The sequence below is a fragment of the Sander vitreus genome, chromosome 2 (genome assembly GCF_031162955.1).
Source record: "Sander vitreus isolate 19-12246 chromosome 2, sanVit1, whole genome shotgun sequence".
NCBI lineage: Eukaryota > Metazoa > Chordata > Actinopteri > Perciformes > Percidae > Sander > Sander vitreus.
Genome location: NC_135856.1, coordinates 37,432,153 through 37,450,557, shown reverse-complemented (window position 1 = coordinate 37,450,557; position 18,405 = coordinate 37,432,153). Strand labels below are relative to the sequence as shown.

Sequence of the window (18,405 nt, the reverse complement as noted above, 5' to 3'; positions counted from 1 at the left end):
TTTGTTTAGAAGCAGATATATGCTCCGTTTCAACGAGGTCCTCAACAATTGTAGGCCATCCAGAAGCTTTTTAATCCGTCATGGAATTACAGTGTCTTTGCTAAATATATAAATAATGAGGAATCCAAAAATCAACTCATGTAATCTTCAATTTGCTCCACGACCTTTGAACCCAGCACTTGCCGTGTTTTTAGCTTTGTAGCTAACAGCTGCAGCTTTACATCAAGCCCAACGGCGTCTTTGTAGTCCTTCCAGAAGCCTCCAGAATCCGGCCAAAATGTCAGTGACTTTTCGGAGACTTTGCAAGACTTATTTCAGATCCACAACTGAATGGCTATTTAATGGCTATTTAGTCATGTTTTTGTCTTGAAATGAAATAATTCTCCGCTAGGTACAGGCAGAAGGCAAGATGGATGCTGACTGATCCGACCAATAACATGCCATTTTGTCAGCTGAGAGGGCGTTTGGTCAGCCAATAGACAAGCCTAGCGGGATGGACTTCTATTCAGTATGTGTCTATTGGAAGATGAAAAACAGAGGACAGGAGGACCCCTGGAGGTTGAAATGAGTGTGATTTTGCCTCAGATGTCTGATAGCAGACAGACATGGACTTTTCTGGGAAAAACCCTAAATAGTTTTATATTTGTGTTAGTTACAGAGTTTATTTTCTCTGTGTGATTTCAATACATTTCTGTGAGATTCTATTTCCATTTAGTCTTTTGTCTATATAGTCATATAACAATGTATACATTAATGTGACAATGTGCCAAGGAGGACACAGAGGATTTAAAAAAACATGACGGACTCTTCACAAGAGGTCATTATCTTCACTTGAGTTTCTGCACGGGAAAGTTGCCTGACGACACAATCTTCTGAACATAGTCCTACTGAGAAATCCAGAGAGAGTTGTGTGGAGCTTTGTGGAGTCTTAATTAGCTTTTTTATCAACCCATTTGGCAGTGGTTTGAACATAACGGACGTTCATCTATCAATAATAAATAAATCGGGTTTACTGGCTTTGACATGATTACATGATTGCTGGATATACAAAGTAAACTTTTCTTCACTTTCCTGGAGCACGAGCGCATAGCTGACAAGAACATCGTGTTGAAAAAGGTTGAGAAAAAAGAAAAAGGTGATGCCATAACGCTGGCTCGTCCGTGTCTACCCTTCACAATAAAAGCCCAGCTTAAATTCACTTAGAGCATTTCGCTAAGAGGAAACTCAATAAAAAGCCATTTTGCCGACACTAAATATCAAACGAAAGCCAGACACTATATCGTGTTAAGTTGCTGTGAGCTGTAAATGCAAGACTATCTCGGAGATGACCGGGCGAAGACAGCAGTTTTCATCAGACTCACCCTGGGTCCGTTAATGAAGTGTGCTGCTAAGAACATTACCGTCGGCAAAATACACCCGCAATTAAATCTATTCAACCATCAAGCCACTAAGCCTGCTTGGAAATGAACACCTCTGCTGAAGTGTGGTGCAATATCGTTGACGAAAAAGACCACTAAAATGTAGTTGAACAAAAACACTCTTTATTTGCATTGCCTTCCACCTTTTCTTTCCCCCCCCCTCTCTCTCTCTCTCTCTCTCACACACACTCTCAAATTCTGGAGCCGGCTGAATGTGAGTGTATTGTGTATTTTCAGGTGATTAAGCAGCTGATGAGGAAGGAGCTGACCCTGGAGTTTTCCAGAGACAGGAAGTCCATGTCTGTCTTCTGTTCATCCAGTAAACTCACCAGGTCTGCCTCTGGATCCAAGATGTTTGTCAAGGTGTGTTCCACACTACTCACTGTAACACATTTGGTCATTCCTCTTCCCTCTGGTGTCTAATCATTTACCCCTTCTCTCCCCAGGGAGCTCCAGAGAGCGTGTTGGAGCGTTGTAATTATATCCGGGTCAGCGGTTCTTCTCGTGTGCCTTTGAGCCCGGCGGTCCGAGAGCAGCTCTTGTCCACTGTGCGGGAATGGGGATCGGGCCGAGACATGCTGCGTTGCCTCGCCATGGCAACCAGGGACACGCCCCCTGACATCCTTGGCCTCAACCTAGAGAACTCTGCTAAGTTCGCTGACTATGAGGTGATGATGATAACAGTGAAACTGTATCCATATCATTTTTCACAAGTATGAAATTAAGATATAGAATACTTGCATTGTCAAATTAAATGGGAATTGGAAGCTCTCCTCTTTCTACCTCCCCAGTCGGACCTGACCTTTGTGGGCTGTGTGGGCATGTTGGACCCCCCCAGGAAAGAAGTGCTCAGCGCAGTCCGAATGTGTCGGCAGGCTGGCATAAGAGTCATCATGATCACAGGTAACACGCACATCCACGGACACGTCTAAATGTATACTATATGAGTGCACACCTTTAATACACATATGCTGAACCACACAGATAATGTACAGTTTAATCTCAGAAATATACCAGATAATTACAACGATAGAGACGTTGAGATTTGCATAATGTTGTTTATTTAAATTGCAAATATTTTGTATTATTTACACTTGCAGGCTTGTGTTATGTGACATCATGGTATGATGTGTAGGAGTTTAATCTTGAGATTCCAACTACTGTTCATAATCTACTGAGCTAACTGCTACTGTTCATAATCTACTGAGCTAACTGCTACTGTCCGAAAATGATGTGATCAGCTAGATTGTTTATGCACATAAAGACTCACCACTCTGTTGGTCTTTTTTAGGGAAAATCTAGTCTCGCTTAACCAGACCTAGCTTCACAGTGCTGTGGAGTAAGGCCTGGCTACAATCTGGGTTGTTTGCATTTCTTAAAAAGTCCTATGACATGCTGCTTTTTGGATGCTTTTATATAGGCCTTAGTGGTCCCCTAATACTGTATCTGAAGTCTCTTTTACATAGGCCTTAGTGGTCCCCTAATACTGTATCTGAAGTCTCTTTTACATAGGCCTTAGTGGTCCCCTAATACTGTATCTGAAGTCTCTTTTATATAGGCCTTAGTGGTCCCCTAATACTGTATCTGAAGTCTCTTTTATATAGGCCTTAGTGGTCCCCCTAATACTGTATCTGAAGTCTCTTTTATATAGGCCTTAGTGGTCCCCTAATACTGTATCTGAAGTCTCTTTTATATAGACCTTAGTGGTCCCCTAATACTGTATCTGAAGTCTCTTTTATATAGACCTTAGTGGTCCCCTAATACTGTATCTGAAGTCTCTTTTATATAGGCCTTAGTGGTCCCCTAATACTGTATCTGAAGTCTCTTTTATATAGGCCTTAGTGGTCCCCTAATACTGTATCTGAAGTCTCTTTTATATAGGCCTTAGTGGTCCCCCTAATACTGTATCTGAAGTCTCTTTTATATAGGCCTTAGTGGTCCCCTAATACTGTATCTGAAGTCTCTTTTATATAGACCTTAGTGGTCCCCTAATACTGTATCTGAAGTCTCTTTTATATAGACCTTAGTGGTCCCCCTAATACTGTATCTGAAGTCTCTTTTATATAGGCCTTAGTGGTCCCCTAATACTGTATCTGAAGTCTCTTTTATATAGACCTTAGTGGTCCCCTAATACTGTATCTGAAGTCTCTTTTATATAGGCCTTAGTGGTCCCCTAATACTGTATCTGAAGTCTCTTTTATATAGGCCTTAGTGGTCCCCTAATACTGTATCTGAAGTCTCTTTTATATAGACCTTAGTGGTCCCCTAATACTGTATCTGAAGTCTCTTTTATATAGACCTTAGTGGTCCCCTAATACTGTATCTGAAGTCTCTTTTATATAGGCCTTAGTGGTCCCCTAATACTGTATCTGAAGTCTCTTTTATATAGACCTTAGTGGTCCCCTAATACTGTATCTGAAGTCTCTTTTATATAGACCTTAGTGGTCCCCTAATACTGTATCTGAAGTCTCTTTTATATAGACCTTAGTGGTCCCCTAATACTGTATCTGAAGTCTCTTTTATATAGACCTTAGTGGTCCCCTAATACTGTATCTGAAGTCTCTTTTATATAGACCTTAGTGGTCCCCTAATACTGTATCTGAAGTCTCTTTTATATAGACCTTAGTGGTCCCCTAATACTGTATCTGAAGTCTCTTTTATATAGACCTTAGTGGTCCCCTAATACTGTATCTGAAGTCTCTTTTATATAGACCTTAGTGGTCCCCTAATACTGTATCTGAAGTCTCTTTTATATAGACCTTAGTGGTCCCCTAATACTGTATCTGAAGTCTCTTTTATATAGACCTTAGTGGTCCCCTAATACTGTATCTGAAGTCTCTTTTATATAGACCTTAGTGGTCCCCTAATACTGTATCTGAAGTCTCTTTTATATAGACCTTAGTGGTCCCCTAATACTGTATCTGAAGTCTCTTTTATATAGACCTTAGTGGTCCCCTAATACTGTATCTGAAGTCTCTTTATATAGACCTTAGTGGTCCCCTAATACTGTATCTGAAGTCTCTTTTATATAGGTCTTAGTGGTCCCCTAATACGGTATCTGAAGTCTCTTTTATATAGACCTCAGTGGTCCCCTAATACTGTATCTGAAGTCTCTTTTATATAGGTCTTAGTGGTCCCCTAATACTGTATCTGAAGTCTCTTTTATATAGACCTTAGTGGTCCTCTAATACTGTATCTGAAGTCTCTTTCCTGAAATTCAGAGGAGTAGGGGGGGGGGGCAAGCCGGAGGGTTGGGGTGTGGCCTTGACCAACTGCCATGCTTCGCTTGTTTGAAAGCCATGATGTCTCTCTCTCTCTCATGGGTGGGCCACATTCTCTGGGCGGGCAAAGCGGAGAAAGGGGGGGTAACCTTTCCCCTTATGACGTCATAAAAGGAAGATTCCAGATCGGCCCATCTGAGCTTTCATTTTCTCAAAGGCAGAACAGGATACCCAGGGCTCGGTTTACACCTATCACCATTTCTAGCCACTGGGGGACCATAGGCAGGCTGGGGGAACTCACATTAATGTTAAAAAACATCATAAAGTGAAATATTCATGCCATGGGACCTTTAAACTCATCACAGTCGTCTTGAGCGTCGCTAAACTCCGGCTCTTCAAAATAGCCTTGGGAAGGAACTTGTTTTGGTGGAACATTTGCACAAAACACCACATACAATATTATCTGAAGTTAGCTGTGACTAACGTGCGCTATCTAAATGAGATGGATACATGGTTAAACATTAAGTGTATCGCAATGTGTACTTCGTCCATAGCAAATCCATCCAATTAGTCCCAGAACATTGGCAGGTTGCTTCTTCATCTCTTGTTTCTGGTGAACAGAAAACTGCCCAGCAGCAGTTTTTTCGTCCGTGTAGTTATCCTGCCCAGCGTGTGCAAACATGCTAGCACGTACCAAGATTAGATAGATAGTAAATGCCGTAAAAATATCCTTTGTAAATCTTTACAATCATTCCCCGAAAGAACCCAGCAGGCCTGCCTTGTTGCATGATCCAAATTATCTTCAAAACTTGAAGGTTGTTGGTGTTGTTTCCCGTAGCGAATGGATTTTGAGAACGGCAATATACAGAGAGCAGAGTTGAGGGCAAAGCCTGAAGTCAGGCTGTATCCTGATAATGTACTTCTGTTGTACCAGGCTATAAGAAAACAGACACAGCCCCCTCTACCAAAATGCTAAGTGTATTAACCAGACAACATCTTAATTTTGTGTAGAAAAGAAGGAAAATCCAAGGCACTCCTCCTCAAACCGATTTAAAAAGCCTTTATTTTACTGGCTATTTCATAATAGAAAATGTAAAAGACATAGCCCTATGTCTTATACATTTTCTATTATGAACTATGATTTTCCTTCTTTTCTACACTTAATTGAATTCCCGTCCCCAAAGAGCACCTTCAAACATCTGACTGACCTTCCTGAGCACCTTGGACTTTTTTGTCTTTCCAATATCTCTAAATATTCTTTTTTATAAATATTTGTTGTTATCTCATGGGGGGATAACAAAAAATAGAAAGAGGAGTATTGAGGTAATGTTGGTCTCGAACAGTATGAGTTATATAAAGTGTATTGTTATTACTCTGTAATCAACAACAAGAAAGAACTGACAGTGTCATGAATGTATGCATTACTCAGAAAATTAAAAAAAATAAAAAAGAATAGGAAAGTCTTCAAATTCCATTTGCAAGACTGTAAGAAATGTGATGTCTTTAATCTATTGTGACTTTATTCAAAATAGTCGGATGGTTTAGAAACTTTGTCAGAAATCTTACCTGGCTAACCCATATATATATATATATATATATATATATATAGAGCAATATATATATATATATATATATATATATATATGGGCAATATATATGGGCAAAATGGAGACTGCGTCAACGTATCGCTCCCATGAACAGCAGCGGCCAATGCAGTACTGTATCTATATTTTATATATCTATGTGGCTAACCAATACAAGCATTAACTGAACAATGACTCACTCTTTCTCCAGGTGACAACAAAGGGACAGCCCTGTCTATCTGTCGGAGGGTGGGCATCATCACGGAGCAGGAAGAGGAGCATGAGAGCACAGGGGCCATCGGGGGCCTGACAGGGCGGGAGTTTGATGAGCTGCCCCCTCACCTGCAGCGCGAGGCCTGCAGGACGTGCCGGTGCTTTGCCCGGGTAGAACCGACACACAAGAGTCGTATCGTGGAGTACCTGCAGAGCCTCGATGACATCACTGCTATGGTGAGAGAACAGTCTCGTACTTGTAGTGTCAATAACCATTATAACAGCCCCGCTGCTCCTGTGATATCACTGAATATCCCTCCCTCTCTCTCTCATGGTTTCAGACAGGTGACGGGGTCAACGACGCGCCTGCATTGAAGAAGGCGGAGATCGGCATCGCTATGGGCAGCGGCACAGCGGTGGCCAAGTCAGCCTCTGAGATGATCCTGGCTGATGACAACTTCTCCACCATTGTGGCTGCAGTGGAGGAGGGCAGAGCCATTTACAACAACATGAAACAGTTCATCAGATACCTGATATCATCCAACATAGGAGAGGTGGTCTGGTTAGTAAATCAGTGAATGCAGATAAAGTGGTGTACTAAGTTTAAGATTGACAGAGACATTCAGGGCCTGTTTCCACCTGGTATTAAAATCCGATCTAAGTGATCCGATCACAAGTGGACAACTATGTGCGTTTACTCCTGTAGATTGTAAAAATAGGGGACGTAGCATCAGTGACATCACCTATTGGCATGTGGCCTGCTTCTTTGAAGCCCCGAGTCCTGTTTTTTTGCAAATGGATGTGATTTTTGACGAGAGAGGGGAGCTGGGGAGGATGACGAGGCCAAGCCAGCAATGTTTATGGTTAATACTTTCAATAAGTACGTATTTCGCTCACAGTTGAGTGGGCGGTCTTTATGAGGCTCAGGACACTTTCACACTGCTGGGATTGTGGCCCAGACCAAGTTTGAATTTGGTCTGAGTGCACGGATCTTAATGTGTTCTGGGTGCATTCCCACCTGTACTTGGGATTTTAATACCAGATGAAAAAAAGCCTTTAGTTTATGGATAATATGGTCCTCTCACTGTTACTTTCTCTTCTATATTTCCTTCCTTCCTCCTCAGTATTTTCCTGACAGCCGCACTGGGCATGCCTGAAGCACTGATCCCAGTCCAGCTGCTATGGGTCAACCTTGTCACCGATGGTTTCCCAGCAACAGCTCTGGGCTTCAACCCTCCAGACCTGGACATCATGTCCCGCCCTCCCCGCTCCTCCAAAGAGCCTCTGATCTCCAGCTGGCTGTTCTGTCGCTACCTCATCATCGGATGTGAGTCATAAGCCTGGGACAGAATGACATCATCAAATCATGATCACTAGTACCACCACATACTGTACACCTGTTAGACAAGATGCCCTGCTGCTACACAGAATACTTACCAGCCTTCTCTGCAGGTTATGTGGGAGCTGCTACTGTCGGAGCTGCTGCCTGGTGGTTTATGGCAGCCCACGACGGACCCAAACTTACCTTTTATCAACTGGTAAACACACACAGTATCTCCCCATCACTACACCTCTATCATGCTTCTCATGCTCTGGTCTACATTAAATACTGTAGTAGAATGGAAACACTGGCAGTAACACAACATGGTTGAGCAGTTAAAACCTTCATGTGACCATAAACATGGTATTACTGTACATGTTGCTAAAAAATAGTATTAGAAATTAGGCAAAAAAAGAGATTAGCTTCATGTTCATTTCAAACTATCAAGCAACCTATTGACACACTCACAGCTTATATTTGTTATTGATCATTTTAAGTGTTTAAGTAGAATAGGTTAATAGAAAAAGAAATGTAAAAATCATGCCAACAATTTTTTAAAAGCATAGTATTCTATGCAACAAAAGGTATGTATAAAGGCTTTAGGCTGCCCTACACGTTATTGTAGGTCCAGTTTAATACGCAACTTAATTTTATACAATATATGTAGTAGGGGGTCCCTGCTCCATCTCTCTTTTAGTTAAGGGGTCCTTGGTTTAAAAAAACGTTGACGACCTCTGCTTTAAACCAATCACAATCGTCTTGGGCGGAGCTAAGTTCTGGACACAGTGACGGTGGCTCTGCTAAATAGTTTCGTAAAGGAACTTGTTCTGGTGGAACATTTGTACCCCGCAAAAGAAAACGCCCCACAACATTAAATGTAGTCAACTGTTGACACAATACAGTAACGTGAGCTATTTAAATTAGCTGATACATGGTTAAACGTTTGGATCTTTAAAATCATTCACTGAAAGAACCAAGCAGGCCTGCCTTATTGTATGAGCCAAATTATCTTCAAAGCTTTCAAATTTTCAGCTTTTAACTTGCTAGCTCGAAGTTTGTTGTTGTGTCCCGTAGCGAAGGGATTTTGAGAACGGCAACACACAGAGAGAGTGGAAGGCGAGGGACCTAAGGCTTTATCCTGGAAATGTACTTCTCTTGACCCAGACTAGGTCAAACTTAAAGGAGCTGTATGACCCGAGCTCCACTTCCTAGTTTTAAGCTGCTCTGCCCCAAACATTTTTAATTCCAGTGTCGCTACAATACCTGAGTAATTAGCCAGAAAAAGAATATTTATGAAGTAAACATTCAAAAAAAAAACTGAATAAACGAATCTATGCTGATAGTAATAGATCTGTGATTAGTTAATACTGACTGATAATATTGCCCATGTCGATGTATGGGTCAGACTCAGTTTAAGAGATGTGCATCTGCAGGATAATCACTGAACAAGAAGGTGTCAATGATGTTATTTCCCCATTTGTGTCCTCCACAGTCCCACTACCTGCAGTGCAGTGAAGGCCACGCTGAGTTTGCTGGTGTCCAGTGTTCAGTCTTTGAGTCTCCTTACCCCATGACTATGGCCCTGTCTGTCCTGGTTACCATAGAAATGTGCAACGCCTTGAACAGGTAAGACTAAAACAAACACATATACACACTAAACCATATATCGTCCAGAGCTGTCCTGTTTGAAACAGCTCTGTGTCGCCATGTCAGTAGCCGCATTTCGACCGAAGGTTCTGGGGTCTTACGGGTCTCCAGAACTATTTTGAAGTAACTTGAAGGTTGCTCAGCCCATTGTTGTCTGTGTTTCCACTGAGGTCTAAAAAGATAAGATAAGGCAAATTAGTCCGCTGACATATAAGCAACATGACTGGATGAGAGGCTTCTGGTGGTCCAAATGAAGCTTTGTGAAGCATATTCTTTGTCTTCTGAGCCCAAAAGATGGATCTCTCTGTTCAGCAAAGTGTTGAAAGACAAGGAATTGCCTTTTTCTTTAAACAAAGAGGCCTAGTGGGGTCAACAAATACTACTAATAGTCCATGAAGCTTTATTTGGACATAAACTAGTAAACACACTGCCGCCCTGTGTACCTAACAACATAGATTTTGTCTCACTGTGCTTATGATCGTAACAGCTGAGAAACCATTAGAAAATGAGGGTTTATTTCTTTCATTCAAACATTCAAACAATGAAGCATCGCTGTGCTCTCTCTCTCTCGCCCCCCCCCCCCCCCCATCTCTGCAACCTGCAGTTCAGTGCGGCGGTGGTGGCGGCTCGATCTCTCTCTCTTTTTTCCTCTGTCTTTCAAAATGAGTTGGGAAGCCAAAACCATAACTTACATAACATACTTTTAATGCTCTTTTAATGTGTAATCGATATGAGAGTATTTCCTTGTTGGATTAAATGAAGCTGTCGGTGAGTTGAAGCAGCCGCGCTGTGTGTGTTTGACCAATCAGTGATGGTCATTCCTGCAAACCCCACCCCGAAGGCTTCTGTACTTAGTACTACCCTCCAAACAGTGACTTTTTGGGGGGACAAATAATGCCTCCAGAACAAAATTTAGACCCTGGTCGAAACACAACCAGTTCCTCAGAAGGGGGAAGTTTCTGTGGTCGAAAACGCAGCTATTGTCAGTAATGGTTTGGCTTTTGAAGGCTGTAGATCCAGAATAAGGATGAAGCTGTGGCAGAGAGAAAGTGTAAACAGTAAAACTGTGCTGTCCAGTCTTTCAGAGAACCAGTCCCTGCTGAAAATGCCTCCCTGGTCAAACCCCTGGCTGGTGGGGGCCATCTGTCTGTCCATGGCTCTACACTTCCTCATTCTATATGTCGACCCACTGCCGGTAAGCATGCACGTGTCATATATCTGTTCGCTGACACTCCTTATCTATCCAGGGCTTAAAAATCCTCCATGCCCTCTGTCTGTGTCTTCAGGTGATTTTCCAAATACGCCCTCTGTCGTGGCCTCAGTGGGTGGTGGTGCTGAAGATGTCACTTCCTGTCATCTTCATGGACGAGGCTCTCAAGTTCCTGGCCCGCAACTACATTGAGCCAGGAAGCCAGATGCAGGTCAGGAGACATGCCCGACAGTGTTTCTGTGAAAGTGGACATGTTATACTTTTCCGTATTTTCTGTCATATCTACAATGTTATAATGTCGGATTTTCATGTTAAACGTGACCAAAACTTCAAATAACGAAGTAAAAGATGTCATCTTAAAATGCACTTAAACACAAGAACACACAAAATCAGTACAAAGAGAGGGAGGCCTAATGTTAGACACAGCACTGCGGCTGTTCGCCTTATTTCTATCACCAGTGTAGCATAAAAGCAAGGTGGAGTTAGCATGCTTGCTAAATAGCCGGACGCTAATGTTAAATCAGTAAAATTGAACAACTCAATGATCATTACACTCTTGTCACAGCATATGAATGCACATTCCTATTGACAGATATAAGTGATAACTTTGTTCAGCTCATTTTATATAACCAGTGTTTCATGAAAGCCTGGTGGAATTAGCAGCAGGCTAATTTAGTGGAATTATCCGGCTGAAATAGTTAGCTAATTTAGCTGAAATGATCATAGACCGTAAAAGAATGGACACAGCAACACCATAGACTGAGACAGAGACCAGTGAAGTCACTTTCCCGGTGATTACTGAGCGTTACTGAGCAGCCTCCAGCTGAGCTTGAAGACGTAGATGTGACGTGAGCAACCTGTCTGAAAGTTGTAAGTCTTCTGGTAGCTGTGCCAAGAGAAATCTCAATCATTCCCAATCTAGCAGAGACGGAGAGCGTAGGTATATGTAAGGAGATAACATAGAGCAACATTAAACTTAAACAGCTGATGGAAGTCCAAACTGCCTGAGAGCTTCTCCTGTACTATACGGTAATTCCTCTACTATGAGACAGGAAGTCTCGTGGTTATGACCCAATCGTTAGCCTATTGTTATAAAAACGTCTGCTACGGAGCCATAACGTGAGCTACAAGGTAATGGAGCCTTTTATACATTGTCGTGTTTCTTTAGAAATAAACAACGGACAAATAGAGTCTTTAAACACTTCAGATGTAAAGTTATTCTCTGTCAAAGTGACGTCAAAATGAATGGGAGTCAATGGGATGCTAACGGGAGGTGATGGCTTGTTAGCCTCAGAGTCTCCCCAGAGGAGGTACGCTTTCCAGATGCTCGCCACAAGTAGCCAATCACAGCTAGAAAGGGGCGTAACTTCAAACAGGGGCATAATCTGAAAGGGCAGATCTTGAAGCAGGGGTCAAAACTTGTGGCCTGCAATCGGACTCACTTGGAGCGGAGTGTAGATTCCAGGAAACCCTCTGGCCAATCAGAGCAGACTGGGCTTTGTCGGGAGGGGGGCTTAAAGAGACAGGCGCTCCTGCAGAGCGTCTTATACAGAGGGTGAATACAGGTGCAGCAGCCATGGGCAGTTTGAGAAAAATAAAGTGTTTTTTTAACATTAAAGCATGTAAACATGTTCTAGTACAACCACAAAATACTATTAGTATTATCCTGAAAATGCTATATAATAGTTGCCCTTTAAGGGGAGAAAATACAGGCAAAAACGTAATTTCCTATTTTTGAGTTGCTGGGCTATTTGCTTCCATAACATGTCTTCTTTCAAACTAGTGGAAAGAAAACATTTATTTTACTACACTTTGTAGCTTACATACACCAAACGTTCCACTTTCATTCCTATCTATATTCTGAAGCTTTCTACACAGGGCGTTGTTCATATATCATTCCAAACCTGATTTATACAACATTTTTTACCTAAAAACATGGAGAACGTGGATTTTGTAATGGCTGTTGACAGTATTTTCTATCATATGGAGTGATAAAAAGAGATATCCAAAATTCCCTCTGTAAAAACCTGTGACTATAGTGTACTACGTCAACAAAATGAAACAAGAATTCTGAACCTGGCTTTATCCAATGTTCACACATTCTGTGCTGGAAATGTATGCAAATGAGTACATATCTGACAAATGAATGCCTCATTTTTATATTTAAACATAACATTTCCCGAAAACTTGTAATACAAAATCCTCAATGTCTTAATGTAAGTAATCAACTTGGGAAGTTCCATGGTTGTTATCTGTTAGTTCAAATATTTTCCCTATTCCCCTGAAGTGACTCACCTTAATGTACAGCAGGGTAGTGGTCTGTGTCTAACCCTTTCCTTTGTTACAATCAATCTCTCAAAAAGACACTGGAAGAGGAAGAGGAGCAGCAAAGGACGGGGGCTAGCAGGGGATTGGTCAGTCAATCACTGAAGGGCGTGTCCTGGTCCTTTGTCCTGATCTCTGCGCCACTGCTGATCTGGATCTTCAGCCTGGACTCTGACATCACCAACATCTTCTGGGAGTGATGGGAAACAGAGAGAATTGGGGGGGGGGCACTGTAGAGGGAAGAAAAAAGAGAGAATCTAAAGGACTGTTGGAACAAAACGAAGATTGGGTGTGTACGGGTGAGGCGAGGTGAGATACGAGAATGTAAGGAATAAAGAGTGAAATATTAAACCAACAGACAATCAGAAAACAACATCAAAGAAAGAGCATCTCGTCCTTAATACTAAAAGGTGCTATGTGTAGCATTTCATTTAAATCCCATCGCTTACTTAGCCTGTACTTGTATGAGTTCAGTTTGTCTGTCCAGCACTTAGAGTGAAATATGTCTCTGACATGATATCTCTAAAGCTGTACTTAAATGCTTACATAGCATGCTCACCACATTCTGAAATACTAAAGGTTACATGATAAATACTAGCACGTTAGCATGCAGTAATCTGTTTTTGTGTTGGAAGGCATTCAGATGGGGGACATGATGTAGATCATCAATGGTTCCCAGGTGAGTTTCCCTCTCAGATTGTTTCACTCGGGTTGCAGCCATTCAGAAAACCTTCACACACTTTGTGTGTACAGTTCTCAGTAAATACTAGCTTCTAGTCATTCAAATTAAAATACTAGTCATTAAAGGACAATGAACCTAGGGGTTAATAACCTATGTTTACCGTGTCGAGCGTTCCCTGGGATATGTTTTCATGCTAATCCAATGTGTATCTAGCTTCAGCTAGCTTTAGCACGAACCGCTGATTAGCTTACAACGCTAGTATTCGGGGCACTTGGAAAGTAAAAACAAATCACTAAAATGAGGGTCCCTACACACAGACAGTGTACAGTTTATTAAAAAGATAGTTTAGAAAGACATTAGTGTTCTCGTATAAAGGCGGCCGCCGTCTTGGGAGCTACTGTCTTTCTAATCTGTCTTTTTAATAAACTGTCTGTACGCGTACAAAGTTCTCAGTGCTTCGGTTTACATGTAGAGACCCTCATTATGCTACCGTTGAAGTGTGTTGATATTTAGAGCCTTGTTAGTGGTATAGAAATAGCGATTTGTTTTTACTTTCCAAGTGCCCCGAATACTAGCGTTGTAAGCTAATCACCGGTTCGCGCTAAAGCTAGCTGAAGCTAGAGACACATTGGATTAGCATGAAAACATATCCCACGGAACACTCGACACGGTAAACATGTGTTTTTAAGCCCTAGGTTCATTTTCCGCCAGAATTGTCCTTTAACTAAATCAGAATGCACCAACAAAACTTTAGAAATGTCTTAGGTAGTAAAGACGTTAATAATATGTAAACCTGTCGCTCTGAAACAACTGTAGAGCTGTCCAATCAAATACAATCAACAGGAAGTTCTTGTAGCAGCACAAGCTGTCACATGACTACTCAACCATTTACATTCTATATGAATAGAGTGAGAAATAGGCGTGTTCAGGGTTAGCAGTATTCATGTACTTTAGAGTGGGAGGGTAATATCTGCTTAAACTAACCTAACCAACCATATTCTGTGTGAGATTATTGGCATGATGTTTTGTAATGTGAGCTATATTGTGTGCTTTTGTGAGTCTTTTTTTCAGTTTTCAATAATTAAACTTTTGTTTTGTCTATATCCCATTACCTCTATTACTTTTCAATCTAAACGGGTCCAATATTAGCTCAGTCAGCTAGTGGCTGTAAATATTTAGTAACAACTAATCTCTGTTTTAATTTAGCGATGCATAGATCTCCACTTGGTGAAAATCTCGGTTATAACAAGGCTAACATTGAACTTGGGAAGAGCTGAAAGCAAACACTCCTTCGAAATAAAAACACGACGATCAGAAAGTCCGAAAAATTATTTGTTTAGCAGAAATATGTTAGTTACTTTTTGATGTTTCTTGTTAATAATCCCTCTGTGGTCCCGACCTCCAGGTTAGTAACCACTGCTGCAGAGGTGTCATCTCTTTAGTCATTCTAACAGCATGTTGATGATTTATTGGTGATAACATGCTACATATAGCACCTTTTAGAAGAAAATGTCCAGTGAAAAATGTGTGGATTAGAAAAAAGTGCTGAGTGGTCTTGAATTAAACACACACACACACACACACACACACACACACACACACACACACACACTGTAATTCAGCAGTAATAATCTGTGGTCAGTAACAAGTGACGAGGCCAGATGACTAGATGTACAACCCGTCTTCATGCTGCAATGCAAAACTATTCGGTTGCGTTATTGTTAGAACTTGCGTGTAGATGCTGTACATGAGACTAATACAAGCATTTAACCTGTGAAGGAAAACTGTTAGCAGACCATTAACAGGATGCATGTCAGCGCACGTCACATATTTGTAACACATTTCAGCCCAAATCCATACTGGGACTATTGGATTGTGCAGAAATGCATCACTTCCTGCAGAGTCTGGGCTTGAAGTGGGACGGGTGTACAGTAAAGCTGGGTGTCTACAGCTTGTAAAAGGGATCACATGGAGTACAGTTCATCATAGCATCTTAAGTCCAGTCATTCTGATAGATCTACAGTTCAGGATCCTTTGTCTTTTCTGTTGATTGTTACTGACACTGAAAAGCTGAGAAAGTCTTAAAGCTAACTTGACTTGATTCCCTGAGGCTTCCCAGACTGACTGAAGCTGACTTTAAGCCTCCACAACCGGAGAAATCTTCTATTCATGTTTAAACACAGTAGAGGTTGTTGTGAACTTCCAGGTACAGTACTGCTACATGTATGTCTGCTAAATGGAGTAATATGGTTCTTTATGTTAGGGCTGAATATACAGACTTTGTTTAGTTGCTTACACCTGTGAGTCTGCCTCTGTGTTGAAATGATTTCAGATGCAGGATTTCAATTTGTAATACATAGATTCCTGATGTCAGCCTGACAGTGAGTCAGTATTTCATTTAAATGTGTTCTTTGTCAAATCAGTGACCTGTCTGCCATTTCTCCACTGATGCCATTGTGACATCTCACTCTGTTTGCCATTGAGAGGATTATTTTTTTTTATGTAGTTACGATAACTTTTGTTGTGTATCAAACTTGGCCACGGTGATTAGTATTAGGGCCCCTGTTAGGAAACTAAATCTGAGATTCAGAGAATAAAGTCATCATGTTCCAAAAGTAAAGTCATAATTTTATGAGAAAAAAGTCACAATGATTTTATATGAAGTCACACTTTTATGAGAAAAATTGCCATGTCTTTATCAGGTAAAGTCACAAAACGTACAACTACTATTTCTACTTTCCTCTAAGCGCTGTACAGCTGTTTCCCCTGGACAGGCGACAGACGGTTATTAGACTGAGCTCACTTACTAGCAGAGCAAAAGTGGAAAAGTCTGACTTTATTCTTGTAATATTTCAAAATGATGACTACTCATAATAGGATGTCTATTTCTCATAAGACTCTGACTTTATTCTTGTAATAGTATGACCTCATCTCATAAAAGTGCTACTTTATTCAAAATCTAGACTTTATTCTCACAACAGTATGATAGTTTTCTTTTCTCAAAATATTGCGCCTTTATTCTCGAAATGTCTGATTTATTTCTTTTTCTAGAAGTGGCCCAAAAATAGCCTTTAGGATCTTTATGATATTAAAAAACATGAAGCATTAAAGTGTTTTGGTGGTGTTAGAACTAACCTGTTTTTAGTTTTTCTTTTATTTGAAATTGTGTTTTAGTCACTACTACTACTTGTTACAGTAATTATCCAAAACAGTAGAAATATTTTGCTTCTTTGCCAGTTCTGCCTCATTTTTGATTTTGCTCCGTTTCTCACATGATAGCTTGAAATTGCAAGAATGACTAAGGAGTATATTTGTTGCAATATAATATTTAGGTTTTGATAACATTAATGCAGAAGAAACATGTAGATGAAAATGCACTTAGTATTGAGTATTTGCTTTCTATTTTCATTATTTATTCAGATTATATTTTTCTGCAAGGGTTTATTATGCCATGACATTATCATTGTTATTCTTTTATGTTAGCTCACAGCCATGTCTATGAGAGAAACATGAGTGGAGGGTATGTATGTTCCAGACTGTCACAATGACTCAAAAGTTGTTCCATGACTCACCTGTTTAAAATAAAGGTTGAATTGAAGAAGTTCTACTTCATAGAGACTGTTATCTCTTTTCTTTATTCATACGTCCTTCCCCTCTCATCCTCTCTGTTCCCTCACCACCATAACACATTTCACTGAAGCTGAACCAGGAAGCACCATTTTGTAGATTGACTCTTAGACTCTTAGATCTCAATAATCGTGTTCAATAACTAATTGCTGCTGTATGTGATGACTCAGCACAGCTGTTTGGTTCATGCATCATGCAGGAGCATGTTCACGCACTGCAGGCCAGATCAGTGGAGTTCTCAGAGGGTGGGACGACGTTACAGCTCGGTGATAAGACCCGCTTAGTGTTGCTCTGAGAAAGACTATATATAAGCATTAGACTGTAATCACAGTTGAAATGTATGATTACAGTAAGGTATGACATCTATCTATACATTGCAGGATCTGTCGGTGTGTCTGTCTGTTATGCGCATATCTCTTGAACCATTAGTCCGATGGATTTCAAACTTGACAGGTGTCTTGCTACGGGCACGAGTAAGTGCAATGCCAAGTTTGACGTTGTTTGGATTAGAAATGCAAAAGATATTGTTAAATATATAGGTAAAAGAAGCACACATTTGCTTTTGCCACAGAGCAGCGGAGCTTTGGCAGCTAAAATGTGACGTACACCTCAGACCCACAAAAATGTGCAAAGTAGCACTACTTTCTGTCTTTGACATTGAGTAAACGACAATTCCCAAATTTAAGGATGTTTCAGAATCCCACCCATGCAAAGTACAACCAGACAACAAGTGCAGATAGAGCGTGATGCCACTTATAGGCAGACTATCTATCTATCTATCTTATAAAGCGAGATGTAGCTGTATGTGTTCATGTACAGACATACTGTAGCTGACCACATGATGGGGCCGGTGAGCCAGCTACCAGTATGTCAGTGGAACTGGTGCCTTGTGAAAAACCTTCAGCTCTTCAGGAACAGAAACACTACAAGCAAAGAGTTGGGGGCTGAGAAATGTAGTTCTATCAAACCTGATAGAGTCCACCGTATGAGTCCAGAATGTTAGACACAAGTTTTGCATGGCTTCTGGTCCCTTAAAGGGGTGTGTCTGTGTGTGTGTGTGTGTGTGTGTGTGTGTGTGTGTGTGTGTGTGTGTGTGTGTGTGTGTGTGTGTGTGTGTGTGTGTGTGTGTGTGTGTGTGTGTGTTGTGTGTGTTTTAAG

At 41.0% G+C, this 18,405-nt stretch overlaps 1 protein-coding gene across 1 annotated transcript in view; it reads left to right on the top strand.

The window, feature by feature from the left end:
- The window catches only part of LOC144528756 (sarcoplasmic/endoplasmic reticulum calcium ATPase 2), a 38,937-nt gene extending 24,214 nt beyond the window's left edge, over positions 1–14,723 (top strand). Inside the window, exons 14-24 of the mRNA XM_078267555.1 lie at positions 1,656–1,781; positions 1,865–2,086; positions 2,210–2,321; positions 6,434–6,672; positions 6,777–6,997; positions 7,560–7,762; positions 7,888–7,973; positions 9,249–9,382; positions 10,481–10,598; positions 10,690–10,824; positions 12,977–14,723. Coding sequence (XP_078123681.1) covers positions 1,656–1,781; positions 1,865–2,086; positions 2,210–2,321; positions 6,434–6,672; positions 6,777–6,997; positions 7,560–7,762; positions 7,888–7,973; positions 9,249–9,382; positions 10,481–10,598; positions 10,690–10,824; positions 12,977–13,138 — 1,758 coding nt within the window. The 3' untranslated portion in view covers positions 13,139–14,723. The remainder of the gene's footprint in view (positions 1–1,655; positions 1,782–1,864; positions 2,087–2,209; positions 2,322–6,433; positions 6,673–6,776; positions 6,998–7,559; positions 7,763–7,887; positions 7,974–9,248; positions 9,383–10,480; positions 10,599–10,689; positions 10,825–12,976) is intronic.
- Positions 14,724–18,405: the final 3,682 nt, after the last annotated feature.